The following is a 21,703-nucleotide window of genomic DNA, read 5'->3' on the forward strand; positions in this document are numbered from 1 at the left end:
GAATCTTGCCCATATGCTCATGGTTTAGCTAATCGCCATATTTGGGGTCCGGAAGGAATTTTCCTCCGGGGCAGATTGACAGAGGCCCTGGGGGTTTTTCGTCTTCCTCTGCAGCATGGGACATGGGTCACTTGCTGGAGGATTCTCTGCACCTCATTTAAACCACGATTTGAGGACTTCAATAGCTCAGACATAGGTGAGAGGTTTTTCGCAGGAGTGGGTGGGTGAGATTCTGTGGCCTGTGTTGTGCAGGAGGTCAGACTAGATGATCATAATGGGCCCTTCTGACCTTAGTATCTATGAAACTCAACGTGACCAGGAAAAGGAAAAGGTTGGTACTAAACATCCGTATGTTTGCTTGGGTGCTTCCAGCTGTGGGCCTCATCCGCACACACTGATGTCAATGGAAAGACTCCCATTGACTTCACTGGGCTTCAGACCAGGCTCTAAGGCCCAGATCCGTTAGGCACCTAACTTCCATGGAAATCAATGGGCTTAAGGCATCTAACTACCTGGGAGGGTCCATTCCCACACATTGCTGGAGAGCGACCTCCCGCTGCACTTTCCTTGTGCTAAACCGGCCTGAACTTCATCTCTGAGACTTTGTAGGAGTAGTGAGCCCCTTTGCCTGTTGCCCAGATGACACTATCTGCGTAGCTCTTGTGGGGCCCCAGCAGGTACAGCCCATTCAGATTGGAACCGTGACACTTGTTATACCACCAGCCTCCCTTGTACAGCAGAGCACAGTTCGCCGAATGCATATCATTGTCATTGTCTTTGGTTGTAAACGTCATATTTTTATGGCCAGACAAGGAATCACCTGTTAAAACATCAGAAGCAAGAACATGGTTGCGTGTGTACAAAGCACTTTCAGGCTCTGAGAGATGTCCTGGTCCCCTGCATTTGACTATTAATCAAGTCACAGGGATTCTCTATTCCACACTTTGGCTATACAGCTACGGTTCCTTTTGTTTAATATGTAGCATGCCTCTAATAGCTCCTTTCCCTTCCCAAACAATATTTAAAAATAGGAGGCTAGCTGTGGGGGAAAAGACCCAGCAGGGCCTCACTTTAGTAAGTTCCCCCAACCAAACATCCTCTTTCTAGACGCTGGAGGACCAAGAATTCTGAGTTCAACTCCAGTTAACATTCTGATTCCACTTTTCACAAGTGTGGTGAAAACATCATGCTGATGGCCTGCACTGGAATGTTGCATGGACTTTCTTCCCACCTCCCTTTTCAGGTAATCTCTGAGTTGGTAGAACTGCCAGAGATACTCTGTGCTTTTGATGGTTGTTCATGATACCTCCCTTGTACAGAAAGTGCAGAATGGGCCCCAAACTTACCTGCAGTGCCTGTAAGAAATTTTCCTAGGTTCAGTCTGTATTTGTCAGATTGTCCTGAAATGCTGAAGGTCTCATAGTGGGCAAAGGATTTATTGTTTTCCGTGTCACTCAGATCGACACGAAGTTCACAAGTTTCTAGAGACAAAACGGAAACAAAAATGTCAATCACGTTCCATGATCGTTCTGCCTGATCTTTGTAAGGAATACAAGCAGATGAATCACTTTATGTGTCCTGTATCAGAGGGGTAGCCATGTTAGTCTGGATCTTTAAAAGGGGCAAAGAGTCCTGTGGCACCTTATAGACTAAGAGACCTATTGGAGCATAAGCTTTCGTGGGTGAACACCCACTTCGTCAAATGCATGTAGTGGAAATTTCCAGAGGCAGGTATAAATATGCAAGCAAGAATCAGGCTAGGAATAACGAGGTTAGTTCAGTCAGGGAGGCTGAGGCCCTCTTCTAGCAGTTGAGGTGTGAACACCAAGGGAGGAGAAACTGCTTTTGTCGTTGGCGACCCATTCACAGTCTGTGTTTAATCCTGAGCTGATGGGGTCAAATTTGCAAATGAACTGAAGCACAGCAGTTTCTCATTGAAGTCTGGTCCTGAAGTTTTTTTGCTGCAGGATGGCCACCTTTACATCTGCTATTGTGTGTCCAGGGAGGTTGAAGTGTTCCCCTACAGGTTTTTGTATACTGCCATTCCTAATATCTGATTTGCGTCCATTTATCCCTTTACGTAGGGACTGTCCAGTTTGGCCGATGTACATAGCAGAGGGACATTGCTGGCTCATGATGGCGTATATTACATTGGTGGACGTGCAGGTGAATGAACCGGTGATGGTGATGGTGTGGCTGATCTGGTTAGGTCCTGTGATGGTGTCACTGGTATAGATATGTGGGCAGAGTTGGCATCAAGGTTTGTTGCATGGATTGGTTCCTGAGTTAGAGTTACTACGGTGCGATGTGTCGTTGCTGGTGAGAATATGCTTCAGGCTGGTGGGTTGTCTGTGAGCGAGGACTGGCCTGCCTCCCAAGGCCTGTGAAAGTGAGGGATCGTTGTCCAGAATGGTTTGTAGAGTTCTGTTGGTTTCTTTCTTGGGCTTGTCTTGCAGCAGGAGGCTTCTGGGTACACATGTAGCTCTGTTGATCTGTTTCCTTATTTCCTCATGCAGTCATGTTAACACCACCCTATGCCGAAAACCCACCGACCGCTATGCCTACCTTCATGCCCCCAGCTTCCATCCTGGACACACCACACTATCCATTGTCTACAGCCAAGCGCTGAGGTACAACCGCATTTGCTCCAACTCCTCAGACAGAGACCAACACCTACAAAATCTTCACCAAGCATTCTCAAAACTATGATACCCGCACAAGGAAATAAGGAAACAGATCAACAGAGCCAGACGTGTACCCAGAAGCCTCCTGCTGCGAGACAAGCCCAAGAAAGAAACAAACAGAACTCCACTAGCCATCACAAACAGTCCTCAGCTAAAACCTCTCCAATGCATCGTCAGTGATCTACAACCCATCCTGGACAGCGATCCCTCACTTTCACAGGCCTTGGGAGGCAGGCCGGTCCTCGCTCACAGACAACCCACCAGCCTGAAGCATATTCTCACCAGCAACGACACACCGCACCATAGTAACTCTAACTCAGGAACCAATCCATGCAACAAACCTTGATGCCATCTCTGCCCACATATCTACACCAGCGACACCATCACAGGACCTAACCAGATCAGCCACACCATCACCATCACCGATTCATTCACCTGCACGTCCACCAATGTAATATACGCCATCATGTGCCAGCAATGACCCTCTGCTATGTACATCGGCCAAACTGGACAGTCCCTGCGTAAAAGGATAAATGGACACAAATCAGATATTAGGAATGGCAATATACAAAAACCTGTAGGGGAACACTTCAATCTCGCTGGACACACAATATCAGATGTAAAGGTGGCCATCCTGCAGCAAAAAACCTTCAGGACCATACTTCAATGAGAAACTGCTGAGCTTCAGTTCATATGCAAATTTGACCCCATCAGCTCAGGATTAAACACAGACTGTGAATGGGTCGCCAACGACAAAAGCAGTTTCTCCTCCCTTGGTGTTCACACCTCAACTGCTAGAAGAGGGCCTCAGCCTCCCTGATTGAACTAACCTTGTTATCCCTAGCCTGATTCTTGCTTGCATATTTATACCTGCCTCTGGAAATTTCCACCACATACATTTGACGAAGTGGGTAGTCACCCACGAAAGCTTATGTTCCAATACGTCTCTTAGTCTATAAGGTTGCACAGGGCTCTTTGCTGCTTTTATGTATCCTGTCTCCAAGGAGATGGTCTGGCGGAGAACAAAAACCAGAAAAGAATCCATCAGTGATTTTGTTACCAAGGGATGTTAACAGGTGGATATTGTCATTCCCCAGCCAGAATTCCGTCAGCTGGTTCCCAAAACCCTTCTTGTATGAATCCCAGTCACGGAAAAAATCCACTGAACCGTCTGCGCGTCTCTGGAAAACCTGCAAGGAAATGAGAGGGTGAGAGGTGGAAGACTGCACCATGGTTTCTATCCATCATAAAGCAGCTGCCTGACATACCATTACTTCATACCTGCACATGAACCCACTATACTTCGCATTCACGTAATGCTTTCCAATATATCTCCCTGCAACAGATCAGTCCTGCTCTACAGAAATGGGTACCACTACCTTCATCTGTAGAGAAGGAGGAGGCTCAGAGATGGGATGTGACCTGGCCAAGTTCAAAGAGGGACTCTGGCTCCCATCAGCTCATTTATCTGGGCAAATCCATTTCTATCTACTTCTTTTAACTACACGTTAGACTGATGGAGCTAACTCTTCAGGCTAGGAAGTGTTGCAAACCCCCTCTTAGCTGGTAACCTCTCTGCTCCATGCCCCATGTCTCTTTCATTCTGTTGGTTGAAGAACATAAAAACCCTTCAGTAGTTGGGATACGACATAGTTACGGCCTTGCAGTCTTTTGCCATCACATAAAGGTCTTTCACGCCTTGGCCAGACTGTCAGGTGCTGAGAATGCTGCGTAGGCAACGTGCTTAACCTCTGGGGTATGTCTGCATGGCTCCAGTGACGACTCAAGCTAGCCATCCGAGCTCAGACCTTGGGGGTCCAAGCTGCCACCTGAGCCGCTACGTCCATACTGCTAGTTTTAGTGTGCTGGGAGCTGTTCCCAGCTACAGTGTAAACATACCCTGGGAGTGCCCACGCCTCCTGGGCTGATGTAAGGAACGACCAGCTCCAAAGGAAGCCCGGTCAGCAGATAAAGAAAGCCAGGTGTAGCCCTCCCAGCCACTAGAGGGAGACATGGTCACATGCACTAGGCAGGTTATTACACCTGAAGTCACCTGTAGAGTCTTCCAGGCTAGACAAGACCTAAAAAGCAAATGTGAATAAACCAAAACCTAACAAATACAGAAACTTCCAGGTTTTCACAAACCCAGTTTCTCCTTTTTGAACTGATGGGCTGGCCTGGATATGAAATCTGTGATGACATATTTGGGGCATAACTGGATGAATTATTTCAGCTCTGTCTCAACATTTCCTCAATTTAGGACAGATTTACAGCTGCCAGCAAGTGGCAATCCTCACACCTCTGATTAAAATCAAACGTGTTCTCTATAACACCCTCGTCCCCGCCACACTCCCTCTCACTTACAGTCCAGCCTCCACCGTCTGTATCCATGTCACAGAAGACAGTGATGGAATCATCAGCTACTCCTGGGTAGATGGCGTACCAGCCGCTCAGCGTTCTCCCTGTGGCTAACAGCTCCTTGCAGTTTCTGGGTCCTAGACAAAATGGAAAATTAACCATGCATTGATTGAAAGCGCGGGACTGGATCTGATTGTGCAAGGGGTGGGTGAAAAGTCAATGTGATCTTGATTGATATACTGGGGCCTTCAGAACTAAAAGCAGGCACTGCTATGCTTTGAGCTAAATTGTCAAGGCCCGTGACACCAGACCCGACTCCTATCCTGTGTGGATCGGGCACAGAGGGGGACCTGTGAGACACACTCACCAGGGGGTTAACTCAGCAGAGTTTAGACAGCTGATTTGTTTCATCTTTTTTCACTAGGGAGAGGCCGTGCCTAGCCCTGGCAGGTGCATAAGGGCAGGGGAAGGCACCTGGACTTTCATGCCCTACTCCTAAGCCCTGTCTCTGCCCCCCTGTTCCCTGAGCAAAAGGGCTGCTCAAAGCTAATGCCAACAGTGTCCACAAAAGGCGTGGAGAAGAGTGGGGTTAGGGCCCTGGCTCTGCACCTTGTACCCTGCCACCCATCAGTGGGAACGGGCTGGCACGCCCACACAGGCTGGAGGAGGGTCCGGGAGGCGCCTTTCACGAGGGCATCAGGGACTGCTCCGGCCACCTTAAATAATATTATGAGTTAGTGGGTCTTTCTGAAATAAGACTCAATATTACTCATTCTGTGCCTTGGGTAGGGGAGGCGGTGTGGGAGCAGTAGTTCCTACACTGAAGCGGGAGAAGGAAGTGTTTTGGTAATAGGTTGATTTGTTTTGAAATGGCGGCTATTTGAGGGGTTAACCATCCTCCTGAGGGAGGTGGATCGGAGACAGACTGCAGCTCAGGGCGGACACAGCTGCTACCGTCAGTTAAATCATTCTTTTGCTATATGGGAGAGTGCCGAGGTTCTTTACCTGTTGTTTCTGGTTCTCCGGACTCTCCTTTCTCTCCTAAAATGGAGCACAGGTTCAAATCCTTGCAAGAGTTGGAGATCACACTGTAACCTCAGAACTCATGGAGTGTCAGCCTGACTTGCTGCAGGAAAATACACTAATGCCATGCATCTGAAGAAGTGGGTTTTTTTTACCCACGAAAGCCTATGCCCAAATAGATTTGTTAGTCTTTAAGGTGCCACTGGACTCCTCATTGTTAATGCTCTTCCAACATCTCCAGAGCTGCATGAATTTGGCATAGATGGTACAATACAGAAAAAGAGGGCAGAAGAGGAGCATTACATTTAGAAGCGTGTGAAGTACATAGATGCTTTTTTAAAAAAAATAGTTAATATTTGGGGGTTTATTCTCCATTTGTAAAAAATTAATTCACTTGGGTAAACAAGACGAAAGTAGCTTGGTGCAGAATTGCTCCTGGCTGACTGTTCAGAGACTTCAGGCAGCCAGATGCAATGGGTAACATTTTCAAAAGCACATACGAACCTTACGAGCCTACGGCCCGTTAAAAAGCAGAGCTGGCCGGAGCATGACAATTCCATTTCGCGGCAACTCTGGAGGTTTTGAATTTTGTTTTCATTCCACACTGGCATGAAAACAAAACCTTTTTTGTGGAAAATGAAATTGTGTTGAGATGTCCATGTTCCAATCGAAACCTGGGCTCTTCTATTCGAGAAGGTTTTTGGGTACAGGGCTCTCTGGTTACTTCTGACAAGAGAGACTCTCTCTCATACTTTACAGCCTGGTGGTTAAGACACTGGAATGTGGGAGAAGGGAGTTCAAGTCCCTGTTCTTCTTGAGACAGGATGATCTGGGATGAAAAACTCTGCTCTGAATCAGCCAGAGGAGAGACTTGATCCTGGCTCCCCTACATCAGGGTTTAAATTCACCCGGAGCTATTCAGAGCTCTGCTCTGGTAAATATTTCTGGGCCCCTGTGCACCTCATGGGGCTGAAGCCCCGAGCCCCTGTGCCCCCCACCCCTGTGGGGCTAAGCCCCGAGACCCCCCCGTCCCCTCAGCGGAAGCCCGGAGCCCTGCCACCCCCCAGGGCAGAAGCCCTGAGCCCCCCGCACCACCAGCCCAGCAGCTGAAGCCATCCTCTCCCCAGGGCCTAGAGATTTTTATAGCCTGTTGGGAGAGGGCACATGGGGGGCTCTGGGAAATAATCTACGAGAATTTGAGCTCTGTTCCACATCACAGGCCAGTGTGCTGATCACCAGCCTCTGAGAGTCTTGCTCTCTAGAGAGCCGTGGCCCATTACTAAAACTTCATTTTGGTGAAAATATTCCAACCGGTTCTACTCCTTAGGTGCTTTTGAAAATTGTACCTGATGTTCCTTCAAAACCCAGAGCAAGTTCTAGATGCAGCAGGTGGTTGCAAAGAAAGATGAGGGTGAAATGGTATTTGTCACAAGCCTCAGTCACGGTCTCCCTCATGTACAGTATTGGATTAGCTGAGCATGAATTCCTGTAAGTGCTAAGAAATATTTGTAAGTACCTGCAGGCCTTTGTGAACCAGCAGGCACTACAGACCTATTGCACCTTACATGCCTGTCACTGTGGGTATGTCTACACTGATGCGATTTGCAGCTCGTGTAGACGTACTCGTGCTAGATTTCACCAAGCAGCTTGCTGACAATAGCCGTGAGGATGTAGTGGCCCAAGATTCAGCATATGCTGCACAAGTTTGCCTGACTGCTCTGGCTACCCTCGTTTGTAGCTTAGACCGTGCTATCACGTGTTCACTTCTGTTGCTAGCAAGCTAGCTAGATTAAGGCTAATATGGGTACAGCGACATGAACTGCAAATCACGCCCCCGGCTGCACTGTAGCCATCCCTGCATGTCATTAAAGAACAGAAGGGCCACAGCTTTGCAGTGAGAAGAATTATTTGAATTGATCAATCACCTTTCAGTCCAAGGAGGTTAAACAGTGGAAAGATTTATCTGAAGTGCAACAATTTCAATGGAGGGCTCAGAACTGAGGTTCTACTGGGGTAAAAGTTTTCCCAAATGTAACCTGAAGACAAGCATGTTCAGAAGCTGTTACTGTGATGGAATCCAAGTGACTAGCTCTTTCTTTCTTTACCTTTCTCCCCTGCTGGTCCCATCTTTCCAGGGATCCCTGGAGCTCCCCGTTCCCCTACAAACACAAGAGGGTAAATATTTGACAGCGCAAGCCCTGACCAATTCAAACGTACCAGCTAGAAGTGAACTGAATCCCCACATCTGCCATTTCTGATTTGAGTCATGAGGCTGCAACTTAGAGTCCAGAGAGAGGATCCTTCTGTTGGATTTTCACATCACATCAGTGGCCGGTTGGGGTATCCATCCCAGAGAATGTATCGGACCCTGCTTCCACTAAGCCATTGTCATGGGTGCAACTCAGATAGCAGCTAGCTCTTAGTTTTAACAAATCTCTCTGTATCAGCGTTTCTCAAACTGGGGTCCATGAGGGTACTCCAGGGGGTCCATCGGCCCTGCTGATCAACTCCTCCCACTCCCTCCCTCAACTTCTCCCCCTCCCTTCCGGAGCCTTCTGCACTCCCTACAGGAGGCGCTGGGAGGAAGGGGGAGGAGTGGGGTTGGGGTGCGCTCAGGGGAGGGAGCGTAAAGAGGCGGAGAAGAGGAGGGGCAGGGCTGGAGCGGGGGAGGGAAGAGATGGGGTGGGGCCTTGGGGGAAGGGGTGGAGTGGGGATGGGGCCTGGGGCTGAGCAGGGGGCTTGAGGGGGTCCGTGAAAAAATTTATATCAAAATGGGGTCCTCGGGTTGCTAAAGTTTGAGACCACTGCTCTATCTGGTCAAATCGTTTATTGGTATATGTGAGTCCTGGCAGATAGATCTGTAACCAGCGGTGAGGGAGGATGTCAGTCTGTTACAGCAGCAGAAAGCAGCACTTGGCCCTTTGGCTCCTGCTCTACCAGTTCACACTCTGGAGATCCCTGGTGTGCTGGCCAAGGTGGTGGCCATCAAAGATACGCAGCTGGCCTCCCTTCCACAACCGCCCACAGGCTACCATTGTTCTGGTCAGAGGAAAAAGAAATTGACAATGTTTCAGAGCCAGCTTGTTAGTTCTGGCCCCTCCATGTGGAGTTATAGACTGGCATAGTGACCAGCCTGTTTGAGGCACCTTTTCCTCATGTTGGGGACTCATAAGGATCTCCACGGGCTGAACTATTTTAACATCACTCGTTCACTTTTCTGCCATCCAAGGCAGAGTCTCCCTCAGCCCCTGGACACATACCTCTCATTCCTGCATGTCCAGGGTCACCTTTGGGCCCCATGGCACCAGGAATCCCAGGGCAGCCCTGGAGAACAGCGAGCTTCTCTGAACCGCTGAGACCCACTATTTTCACATCTGGAGAAAGAAATGACATGTGAGAAGGTCCATAGGACTGAACTTTTCTGCAGTTCCCTGAGAGAAATAAATCCTGCAAATGAGAATCTCCACAAGCTAGGTTTCTTTTCTTTTCTTTTGTTTTTTCTTAAATACAAAAACCACAGCCTCAATTTAAATAGCCTCTTAATTCCTCAAAACTTTCATGAATTTGCATGTATTAAATTAACCACCAGAAGAGACCGTACGGCAGACACTGGAGAACCTCAAAAAGGATTTTCAAGTGACACTAAAACTGGTGGATTAGAGAGGGTCTGGGTGAAAACTAATCACACTGCCATGTGATCTGGATAGATGAGAGCAGTGGGGACTGCAAGCAACAAGAGATGATTCAAAGCTTGTAAATGTGAAGTCAGTGGGAGTTTTGTCATTGGCTTCATTGGGAACAGGATTGTACCCTGACATCTGCGAAGAGGAAATCAAGAAAGCTACACAAGACGTAACCAAGCAGCCTCACCTACTGCGTTAAACACAAACCACAGTCATTGCTTTCACCTTGTTTTATTAATACGATCCCAGGGACTTTTTCCTACAACCATGTACTGCTGCAAGAAAGATAGGTAACCAGGGTTCAGGACTCTGGGAGGAAAGTGTCTTTGAGCAGCTCTTAAGAAGTGTGAAATAAAGGAACATTTGAGAAATGCCAGAGTATTGTGCATGTGTGAATTTCCATAAACTTTAGAGATTTTCTGACTTTCACATTAATTCCAAAGATCTGACTAACATCTCCCTAGGAGCAAACCAAAAGTAGCTATGGGTAGAGGTATCTATTCCCATTCTAGTTTACTTCTTATATCAGGCTTATTCTGTTCTAGTCCTTACATCAGATCTGTTCCATTCTACTTTATATCATGTGCATCATATTCTGTTCCTTTTATTAGGTCTATTCTATTCTATTCCTTATATCATCTCCATCGCTGTAGTACCTGAGCTCACTGGACAGAATCAGTAGAGAATGGAACATGGCAAGATTTTCATTTAATCAGATTATTCTTTAACTGGAGAATGTTGCTGTTTGAGGACTGCCAAAGAGTAAAATCAGGGCTGATGTAATAAAAAGCATCTCATCTTGTGAATGCCATTCTTCTCCAATCTAGTAGCTGGAGGTTTCACAGTCCCTTTGCTCCGTCTCATACTATGCCATGGAACAGCCCAACAGCAATGGAAAGGCATTAGTTATACAGTGCATACATGAGCCGTCTTGTTTCTTGATTAAAAGTGATTTAATTAAGGAAGAAAATAAGAAGGGCTAATATTAAACTTCATATTCTGACTGATGAGGAATTCTGTGCATTCTAAATCCTGCATCTTAAAGTGGGGACTAGTCAGATCCATGTTATGAAAAGGTAACAGGTTGGTCTGTGACTCACCTGGGCAGGTGTCCTGAGCCTCACAAACTGCTGCTGCTAGGCAGAGTACGGCGAGGAGGGTTTGCTGGGCAGCTCTCCCCATGGCTGGTGCTAGTCTCGGCAACGGCAGCTTCACTCGTCTCCTCATCTTCATGCTCTGTTAGCATCTCAGCCCTGGGAGCCTTTCATATCGTATGAAAATACAATAAGTAAACTCCACCTCGGAACTGTAATCTCCCTTACATCCCAGTTTCCACGTTCCAGCTGTAAAATGGTTTCCCCTTGGCTTGTTGTGTGGACAGTTTCCCAACTTCAAGAATCTGATACGAAAGTTTCCTGTCACATTGTTCCTCCTGTGTGACTCAGTAAATATTTTGGTGCCAACGGGTCTGCTTCCCATTAATTTTACTTGCTTTCCTTTAAGTGTTGGTGTCAGCAATTCTTCATTTAACTCCTTTATACCAAAGGGTTGAGATTATTTTCCAGCTAGAGCTTCATTCCACCGATGTCAGGGTGAAAGCTCAATCTGGCCAAGAAGGATATGCAATTATTGTAAGCATTGCAAAACCTCTGAAAGTATGGTTTACACCTGCCCCAAGACAGCAGAGTGATTAGATCATTAAATCCTGAGAGAGGATTTCACAGGGTTGAACACATGTTCACATCCTGGTTTTCATTTGCTACCTAGTGCTTTACACAGTGAAGAATTGCAGGTTTGATATTGTTGTACTCTTCAGATTGGTCTCCATTCTAACTACTTGTTTGTTGTTAAATTGTTCCATGATACTGCCTCTAGACCAGAGGAGGTTTTGATTCTATGGAGTTATCAATGATACATAGTGCATGACATCAGAAGCCTATTCTATTCTGTTCTATTCTTATACCCAGTAGTGCATTATGTGGCATGACTGACATCTCTCAGGTGTGGTTTGTTCTCTTTTATCCTTCCCCAGGGGAGACTGTGTGCAGTTGAGTGGTTTGGCAATGTGTGGGGTGTTGTGGGTTGTTTATTAATGTTCACGGTATTCCAGATTTATATTAGAACAGGCAGGTTGAAGAAATGTACCTTTTATTTGGAGTGGAGGCTGATGATGATCACGACGATTTTTAGTGGGGGTGGGGGGGGGGGGGGATTTACCCAGTCTCGGACTGCCCCCAGGGAAGGTTTTGTCTTCCACACAGAGGAGCTTTACTGCTGTCAGTCTGAGAGGCTTGTAATGTACACCTCAGTGTGTGTGTGTGTGTGTGTGTGTGTGTGTAAACTCAAGTAGCTTCCTCTTAATTGTAGTATGGGGGGACAAAGTTGAACTGAATCTCAACTAATGCTCACCAGTTGTTGCTGATGCCCCAGCATTTCCTTTATCGCCTAAGGAAAGAAGTTTCAGATCTTGTGTTACCTGGATGTCACATCCTGATCTGAGTGTGTAACCCAGCACTGGTACTAAACCCAGCCTAGGGCACATGAATGCTGATGTTTCCTTTCACTACTCTATTAAAAACATATAAATAACGTTTCCAGGGTGGCACATTTGCCCAGAAGGCACAGGCTGTAAAGTATGCTTGCCTTTTAACCCAAGAGCTATATTAAAACAGCCTGTTATGTGAAGCATATTGGGAATACATGTCAGAAAAGCAAGATTTCAGAAGTTCCTTCCTTGGACCATGTGAAATGACAAGTACTGTTATTACAGCCCAAACCCTGAAGAATCTCTTGGTGCATCACAGCGAAACTGAGACTCTGGCATCCCACTCAGGGATACAGCCTTGGGATGCTGTGTGACACATTGGATGGATGCAAATGAGACGATAAGAAGAGATGGGGAATAAGGAGTATCCAGGGAATAACTAAAGCAGCAGATGACTCACACAGGACACAGAGCAAAACTGTCAGCAGCTCCCCCCAGCACTGCATCATCAACAGGAAGAGGTGGCAGGGGAGCAGACAGAGCACAAGCAGCAGGATCTGGAGGTATTTGGAAAGCAGCTACCAATCCCATGACACTGAGTTCAGAGGCTTCTGCGCATTTCAAGTGAGGTCTCAATTAACAGAACATTCAGTGCCATCTTTTGAAAATTCTAATGAGCCATTCTCAGTCTCACAGATGCTCCCTGGGGTTTGTGACAGCTTGTCTTCTCTCTGTCCCTCTAGCCTGGAGCAGATGGCAAGTGCAGGTCATCTTCTCCTAGGACGTGCATTTGCATATTGGGGGCCAGCAAGTGGAACATCTCTTGCACGCCTTGCTGATCTGCCTGGTTCCTCCTTTGTTGCTCTGTTTGTGCCTCCTTTGTGGCACCTGTCCTCTGGGAACAATCCTCAGGTAATACAACCGCTAGGTAACCATTGCCTTGCCACACCTATCCTGTGCTGCCATGCTCCCTGTCTGGCCTCAGCTCAGCAAAGCACTTGAGAACGTGATTAGCTTTAACCAGGTGCTCACTGATGTCAGTGGAACATAAACATGCTTAAAGTTAAGCAAGTGCTTCTGCAGGTTTGCTGAATCAAGGACTCTCAGTGCGAGTAACATCAGAAAAGCAGGTGCACCCTCCCACGACAGCGCTAACCTGTATGTCCAGCAGCACCTCTTTCTCCTGGTGAAAACGGGGAACTATTTAGCCGAGGTGCCGTGGCAGAGCTCTGAACCCGCTCACCTGTGCGGGAATAGGAGGGGCCTGGATAACGTCCGGTAGCTGGCTACAGGTGCAGGGCTGTTGCTGGGAAAGGCTGTAGTCGCTCCCTGAGTGGAGGGAGTTGGGAAGCTGGCAAACCTGCCTCGGGGAAAGCCAGATATGTAGGAAGAAGCCCAGGGAAACAGCAGCAAAAGGTAGGATTGTATTGGACTGTGGCTGCTTGTTATAGGGTCTCTGGGCTGGAACCCAGTGTAGAGGGCAGGCCTGGGTTCCCCTATCAGCTGCCGGGAAGCGGTACAGGGTGTTGGAGGTGCCAGCCAGCCAGTGGGTTTGGAAAGATGGTGAATTCCCCAGAAGGGGAGGACATTAGTGACCTGGCCGGAGGGCCAAGCCACGAAGAGGAGACTGCAGTCCCTGGAGTGAGAGGGGCAGCAGGGCAAGACCGCATGGGAGACGACATCACCGGAGTGGGAGCACTAATACACAGAAGCCAGCCAGCAGGAGGTGCCATGAGCAGTGAATGGACCCTGTGACATAAGCGTAAAAAAAAAATCACAAGAATGTTGTGATTATTCCAATCCCAAATCTGACAAGCCCCAAAAATTCAGTATTACGGTGTCATAGATTCCAAGGCCAGAAGGGACCATTGTTATTGACTGTTCTGACTTCTTGTATAACACAGGCCAGAGAACTGCCCTACACTAATTCCTAGAGCAGAGCTTTTAGAAAAAATCCAGTGCTCATTTAAAAATGGTCAGTGATGGAGGATCCACCACAACCCTTGGGAAGTTGCCCCAATGTTTAATAATGCTCACTGTCAAATATGTAGGCTTAACTTCCTGTCTGAATTTGTCCAGCTTCAACCTCCAGTCATTGGATCGTGTTACACCTTTCTCTGCTAGATTGAAGAGCCCCTTATTAAATATTTGTTCCTCATGTAGGTACTTATACTGTGATCAAGTCAACCCACAACCTTCTCTTTACACTAAATAGATCGAGCTCCTTGCGTCTATCACTATAAGGCAGGGTTTCTACTCCTTTAATCATTCTTGTAGCTCTTCTCTGAACCCTCTCCAATTTATTAACATCCTTCACGAATTGTGGGCACCAGAACTGGACACAGGATTCCAGCAGCAGTCGCACCAGTGCCAAATACAGAGGTATAATAACCTCTCTACTGCTACTCAAGATTCCCATGTTTAGACATCCCAGGATTGCATTAGCTTTTTTGGCCACAGCTTCAGACTGGGAACTCATGTTTAGTTGATTATCAACCATGAGCCCCAAATCTTTTTCAGAGTCACTGCTTCCCAGGATAGAGTCCCCCATCCTGTAAGTATGGCCTACATTGTTTGTTAAATTAACCGAGTGCAAAGCTGTGATTATCCCAAGGGCATCACTTAGAGGTGGTTAAGAATTTTCAGTCAAAGCCATTTTTCAGAAGAAAACTGGGTTTTCAACAAAATAATTTTTTTGCAAAAATGTGTCTGCTTTCAGTGGAAAATCTTGAATTTTCATTAAAAAATGGAACATCCCCAGCGGTGCCCCTGTCATGATGCACTGCTCCCCTCACCAAGACAGGAGATTGTGAGGCCTCATGAGAAATGTAGTCTGACCAGCGAGTCCAGCCAATAGAGGACAGTGGGAGTATGAAACATCTGAACCACAACTCCCAGGAGGCACCGCGGTGGCATTTCAGAATTGAACTACTGTATATCATTTTTTTGGCAGAAATATTTCAGTTTTTGATTTTTTTGGTGAATACTCAAAATTTTCTGTGGAAGAAAAGCTATGTTCCAACAAGCTTTAGTATCCATTGCAAACAGCACTGTGTAGACATTTGTATAATTATCCTTGCCTTTGAAACCCAGTCTCACTGCATCTTTTCCATCACTAACTAGTATGAGTGCACATTTTAGGTCCAGTGTGTCCAGGCCCTGGGTATGGTTAAAGCAGCAAATAAGAGGAGACAGTTGTAAAGAGAATCTGAGACACCTTATACTTGTTATTTAATATGGAAACAAACTTAAAAGAACCACCCCCTCGGTTCTTCATCATCCAACTAGTCTTGACCTGATAAACTCTCAGTTCTGTGTTTGCTCGGTAGGGTCTAGCCAGAAGGTCTCTAAATATTTTAAAGCCCGCTTCCCCTTTCTAATGTGTCTTTTCATCCCATTCTGTTTCCTTGCTTGTTTTACCTTCTCGCTAATTAGTTCCAAACAGGGTCCGTGTGGAGATTAACTCAGCTTTATTATACCAGCCCTGGAGCAGGCTCAGGAAAGCTCTGGCAACTCCTTTGGCAAAGTGCGGCAGAACCTGGGGGAGAGAGCATGCTGTTTTCTTTAGCGACCAAAGTGAAGGCCGAGACGCCAGCAGCATCACAGAGCCATGGGCTTCTTTTTCTTCAGTGTGCTGCATACAGTTGGTTCAGTTCCTGATTGGTAAAAGGTGCACAATTCACAGATGTTCTTATTCGTGTTCTGGGAATGTCCCAATTTAGTCAATTTTCAGAGCCGCACCTACAGTCACACGATATGAAGCCCCCAACCTTTCACTCCCACTTTGATACATATCACCACTCTACGGTACAATTGATTGATGTTGCGTTTTCGATGGTCAAACATATTATTAACTTTTGGAAATCAGAGCAAACACTTCTACATGAAACCGGATGGAGAACACGCATTCTGTACAGGCACAAGGGAAACTCATACCAAATAAGGGCCCAGTCATGCCAATGCTTATCAAGCATAGTACCTACTAATGTCTGCAGTCACACTGAAGTCAGTGGGACTACGTAGGTTAGTACGCAGGCTGCATGGTACTAACTGTGTGCAGCAGTGACCCCAAGAGAGAAACGGGAGGGTTTTTATTTAATTTGGCCATTTTAACTTGACATCGCTATAGAGCCAACCTCCGGTTGCAAATGCCTATATGGCCATGTCCTCTATCCAAGACCCCACAGCAGCTGAACCTAAATCTTACAGCAAAGTCTCTGGATTCCACAGTGCTCTGTTGCAGCAGACTAGAAATTTGGTGGCAGTTTCATTTAAATTAAGAATGGAGGCTTTTCACGATTTTGGTATGAAAATGAACACAACGATCAATATAGCTGCCCTGTTGTTAGTTTTGACTTTTTTTTTCCCCCCTGCAAAATCAGTTTATTGGTTTTCAACAAACTGCCATTTAGATTATCTGGTTTCACATGCATTTAGCCTCTGATGTGTTTACTTGTCCCAAGAAGCTTGGCTGGATTTTAACACTCCAAACTTTCCTTAATTGGAGGGCATCTCAGAACGCCCTTCTTTGACCAGCTCACTCCCTGCCCCAGGCCAAGACATGCACGGCTCAGGATTCCCCAGGCAACCCAAATGAAAAAAAGATTTGCCAGCTAATAAAAAGGAAAAAAGAGAATGTAAGTATGCAAATTCACTGATCCTCAAACAGGCCCAGAGTTACCTGGGAACCCTGCTCCGTTCCCTCACCCATCTCAAACCACTCATGACTCAGCAACAACACCCACTTCTGCCTCCTTTCCTGGTCCCCATCACCTTGCATCCCGAACCCCAAACTATCCCTTCCCACAGCATCTCCTCATTGTCTCCTCACCCCACTGCATTCCCAAGAGCAGCACACGAGTGGGAAAGAGCTCCACATGCCCCAAAAGGAGGAGATGCCCTGGATTCCATGCCAGGCCGCGTCTTGGATGGGATGTGGCCTGTAGCTGTTGGTCCATGGACTTCACAGGTGCTGGGCTCTTAGCCTGTGTGGATCCTCTGGTGTGTAATAAGGTTCGAGCTCCGGCTGAAGCTCCGCCCACAGTGGGCACAGGCGTAGGGCCTCTCGCCTGCGTGGGTCCGCTGATGCTGGAGGAGATTGGACCTTGCGCTGAAGCTCTTCCCGCACTGGGCGCACTCGTGCTGCCGCTCCCCCGTGTGGATCTTCTGGTGCTCGCTCAGCTCCGAGCCGCGGCTGAAGCTTTTCCCGCACTGGGCGCACTGGCGGGGCGCGTCGGCTGCGTGGAGTCTCTGGTGCCTGATGAGGGCAGAGCTCATGGAGAAGCTCCGCCCACACTGGGCGCACTGGTAGGGCCGCTCGCCCGTGTGGATGGTCCAGTGCTGCAGGAGGTGGGAGCTCAGGCTGAAGCTCTTCCCGCACGCGCAGCGGTAGGGCCGCTCGCCCGTGTGCGTCCGCTGGTGCTGCACCAGGTGGGAGCTGACGCTGAAGCTCCGCCCGCACTCGGCGCACACATAGGGCCGCTCCCCCGTGTGGATCCGCTGGTGTCGGACCAGGTGGGAGCTGACCCGGAAGCTCTTTCCGCACTCGGCGCAGTCATAGGGCCGCTCGCCAGTGTGGATCCGTTGGTGCCGCAGGAAGGTGGAGCTCTGGGTGAAGCGTTTCCCGCACTCGGGGCAGGCATAGGGCCGCTCCCCTGTGTGGGTTCTCTGATGGATAGTCAGAGACGAGCTCTTGTTGAAGCTCTTCCCGCAGTCCGCGCACGTGTTTGGTCTCTCCTGGTGGGCGAGGCCATTGCCCACCTGAGCAGATTTACCCCAGCTCTGCGCCAGCGGGTTCTTCCGCCGCCTTTCTGACCTGCACCGAGTCTCATGGGCTCCTCCCCACTCAGGGCTCTGGGATCTCGTGGGTAAAGTCACAGGAGGCTCCACCATCTCAGGGGCTTCATGCAGGGGCTTCTGCTCCTCATTCTCTCTCGGCATCCCATCACCTGCTGGAATGAAAAAGGAATCCAGCCATGATTTGCTCCCTGCACTGGGGACAAAGAGAACCTCAGGAGCAGGAAGGGCAGTGGGGCTTGTCATGAATATTAAAAGTCACCAGAACTAAACTCCACAAAACCCTTTCTCTGGGAGGGGGACTTATGGTGCCTCAAAATCCCACCTGAGCCATAGATAAAGGATGGGCCAGGGGAAGGACCCCTGTTTCATATCAGTTTGGATGGGTGGGAAGCCCTGAATGTCTAGGTTACTGCAGTGAAGGAGGCGGGATGACAGAATGGCGAGGTCTTACAAAGCTTGGATGGAATTCCACGATTCTTCTCCGTTCATTGAGTTTTGGGATTGGTGCAAGCTTACTCCTCACCTGTGTGGGCACAGCTCACAATCACCTCATGGCCTTGCATATCTGGGACCCACAGCTTTTCTCCTTGTTCTGTCAGGGATCACAGCCGGTTTCAGAACGGGCAGTCCTGCTCAGGGGAAAGGAAGTGGGTGAGATCAGGGTTTGTCACACGTTTGCAGAGCATTTGTTACAAAAATGGTGCATGGTTTTTAAATGATGCTTCCTTTCTGATGGCAGATATAGCTGATCTCAACAGAGGGGAAAATGTTCTTGGAGGCTATTGGCATAGCTAGGAATGGAAAGGTGAGTGGGCAGGCAATGACCGACTCACGCTAGCTCATTTAAGATGACATTGTGACATGGGCTAGCTGCCCGAGTGTAAGCCGACCCCTTGGGGCTGAGTTGGGGAAGAAGCAAGAGAAACTAAACTGGCTGAAGGCAGTATCTAGTATTTAGTTGGGGATTGGTCCTGCTTTGAGCAGGGGGTTGGACTAGATGACCTCCTGAGGTCCCTTCCAACCCTGATAGTCTATGATTCTATGATCTACCCCCGATGCACACACCGCTCTGGGAGTGAAATGTGGGGTGAGATGCAGCTTGTCTCCCTTGAGGCTGAGGAGCTGCCCTGACACCTGCACAGGGAGCAGGAGTCAGTGCTGGGAGGGCTCTGCTTCCAGGGGGTGGCTCTCTATCAGTGGCGGCGGGGGGGAGTGACCAGGCTCCCAGCTCTGTAGGGAAGGGTGCTCTAGGGGCATGGGTAGGGCAAGTCCCCACCCCCTGTGGATGGGTGGGAGGAAGCCATTCCCAGTGGGGTATCAGGCCCCACTCTCCAGTGTGTATGTCACTGTCCAGTCTCTGTCCCGGCCCGGTGTGTAGGGGAGGCCCCAAGGGAGGGGTTGGAGAGTGAGCCTGTCCTGCACTCACCCTGCAGAGGCAGCCCCTGTCCCATGGGGCTGGGCCTGGCTACCTGCCCTGTCCTGTTGGCTCTTGCTGCTTGCAGGTCTGGAGCAGCCAGCCGCAACCTCACATGGTGCGTGTGCAGGTGGGGGCCTCCCTGCTCCCTTCCTGGCCCTGCTAGGTGTGGGGGCTTCGCCTGCCGAGCTGGGCAGGAGCGTGGGGTTCCTCAGAAAATGACAAACCAGAGGTGCTGGAGTGCAGTTCAAGTGCTGGAGCGATGCTCCAGCAGGGCTAGAGCCCTGCTCATATTTGGGTAGGCCTGGGTGCTTCGTGGGTGGGCCATAGACTGTAAGAGGGTGGTGGGAGCTCAGAGCCAGCCAACCATATTCCCAGGTACAGCTCTTCTAGGGAGATCCTGTGGTAATACACCCAGGGCAATGGGTGGCTGAGGAGTCAAGCACGGCCCTTAGATGGAGGTTTGTGGAGACCCTGCCTCCAGGCTGAAGGAATGGCTTGAGGCTGGCAGGGCCAGAAGAACTGTACGTTCCTAAGAGTGGCAATATTATTTCAGAACTCCTGGCTACACCAAGTGTGGGACTCTGAGGCAAGCGGACTGCATGCCCTGCAACCAGACCATCTGGGAACATCGCCTCTCTGCTGGCAGATGCGTTGTGCTCCCTTGTAGGAAATGTGGAGCCCTCCCACTGAAGGGGACCTGACGACTTAGGCAAAAATCAAGTACGAAGCCTGTTGCTTGTTCATGGGTGCGGGGACTAGAGGTGCGGGGGGTGCTGCCGCACACCCTGGCTTGAAGTGGTTTCCACTGGATTTACAGTTTGGTGCAATCGCTCTCAGCACCCCCACTATGCAAATTGTTCCAGCCGCCCTGTGTTCATCTCTACATCTGCAGAGCGACCACGGACAGGCCGGGTGTGGAGAGGACACAGGAATGCTGTACAGCTGAGTGACTGCTCAAGCACTACACTCCTGTCCTCACGGAAAGCTCTGAGGACAGGGAAATTACCCTCCTATTTTATTTATCAAGTTCTGGCAGTGTCCTCAGCCTGATGCAAAACGCAGAGGTGAAGTTAAAGAGCTTACAAAGAGGCAGACACAAAGAACGCAAAACCGGGACTTGTCAGACCAAAGGTGCAGCTGGTCAGACAGCCTTCCCGGATGGTGGCCAAACCAGTTGCTTCAGGGAAAAAAACAAAAAAATCAGGGGGGGAAATCCTTGAAGTCATGGGGGCAGGATTTTATCCTGTCTGTAGAAATATTAAATCCTGGCCATCGATGAACAAAACGCCATACAACAACAGAATAAAATGAGCCATTGCGGTGACATTGCTCCCCAGGGCAGCATATTCCCTCAGAAGTGTGTTTACTATGAAGAGGAAGGGAACTGGCTTTGATTTTTGTTCCCCCCTCTGGTTAAAAGGAAAGCAAACTGGCCCAAGGATGATGCAGTTGCGAGATCTGGGAGCTCGTATCTTGGAGCTCTTATTTCTCCTTCTGCCCCTTTCAGTCTCTCTCCTTTCCCAGTGGCACTCGCCCTCCAGCTGGCAGGTTGATCCCTGTTACATTTCCAGTGTGATCTCTCTGCCCAGGCTAGGACAATAACAGTGAGTCTGTGCAGGGAGCGGATCTGGGGCTCAGGCACACAGGGGGCAGCAGTGGGGTAGGGGGGAAGGAGAAGGCAGTTACAGATACTTTCCTGCCTTCTCTTTCAATTACCTGCAGTTCCTGGCTCAGAAGGTGACTGTAGAATCTGTTTGCTTCCCTGAGACAGTAGTTACAGCCAGGGACGGGGCCCATTTTTGTTTTGCAGTGTCACTTTAAATCATGCCTCTCAGCAGCCCAGGGCCCCCTGGACATGGGAGATCAGCAGCTCCTTGCTCTGGGCTCCTGGAGAGAAGGGAGCTGGAAAAGGGCCCTTCTCACCCGGGAAGCTCATCCTTAAAATCCCGAGGACAGGCAATGCAGAGGCAGAAAGAGAAGCAGCCTCCTGTCTTTTCCCAACAGCCATCACCCTCTAGTGGCAACAGCTAGGGGAACGCTTGTGAATTTTGCACAGGTGGCGAGCAGAGGCTGTGAGCAGTTCAGCGGAACCCGCTCCCACGGAGCGTATGCCGGGGTAATCAATTATTTGTTGGCAAGGTCCAAATTTCTTGGCCAAGGTATAGTCAAGAGCCAGACTCCAGAGAAAATAATACAAAAATAATAACTAAAGATAAGAAGTAAATAAAAAGATTTCGAAAGCGTCTGGTAGGTA

At 48.8% G+C, this 21,703-nt stretch overlaps 2 protein-coding genes across 4 annotated transcripts; both read right to left on the reverse strand.

The window, feature by feature from the left end:
• Positions 1-222: 222 nt before the first annotated feature.
• On the reverse strand, positions 223-11,760 carry LOC102941968 (ficolin-1). Its single transcript, XM_043530365.1, has 8 exons — positions 10,849-11,760; positions 9,326-9,439; positions 8,171-8,224; positions 6,048-6,083; positions 5,049-5,179; positions 3,745-3,874; positions 1,347-1,481; positions 223-820 (listed from the first exon to the last, which is right to left on the reverse strand). Exons 1-8 carry the CDS (start codon positions 10,979-10,981, stop codon positions 573-575), a joined length of 981 nt encoding a protein of 326 aa, XP_043386300.1. The 5' UTR covers positions 10,982-11,760; the 3' UTR covers positions 223-572.
• Positions 11,761-15,447: 3,687 nt separating this feature from the next.
• Positions 15,448-21,418, reverse strand: LOC102944405 (zinc finger protein 436). 3 transcript variants are annotated; one of them, XM_037880012.2, is made up of 3 exons: positions 21,166-21,418; positions 18,556-18,661; positions 15,448-18,184 (listed from the first exon to the last, which is right to left on the reverse strand). In XM_037880012.2, the coding sequence occupies exons 2-3, from the start codon at positions 18,593-18,595 to the stop codon at positions 17,214-17,216; spliced, it is 1,011 nt and encodes a 336-aa protein (XP_037735940.1). In that variant the 5' UTR covers positions 18,596-18,661; positions 21,166-21,418; the 3' UTR covers positions 15,448-17,213. The 3 variants fall into 3 exon arrangements, with proteins under 3 accessions (XP_037735940.1, XP_037735941.1, XP_037735942.1); XM_037880013.2 differs by having other exon boundaries at positions 15,448-18,181; positions 21,166-21,417; XM_037880014.2 differs by lacking the exon at positions 21,166-21,418 and having other exon boundaries at positions 18,484-18,615.
• Positions 21,419-21,703: the final 285 nt, after the last annotated feature.

This window comes from Chelonia mydas, chromosome 16 (assembly GCF_015237465.2).
Source record: "Chelonia mydas isolate rCheMyd1 chromosome 16, rCheMyd1.pri.v2, whole genome shotgun sequence".
NCBI classification, from domain to species: Eukaryota; Metazoa; Chordata; order Testudines; family Cheloniidae; genus Chelonia; species Chelonia mydas.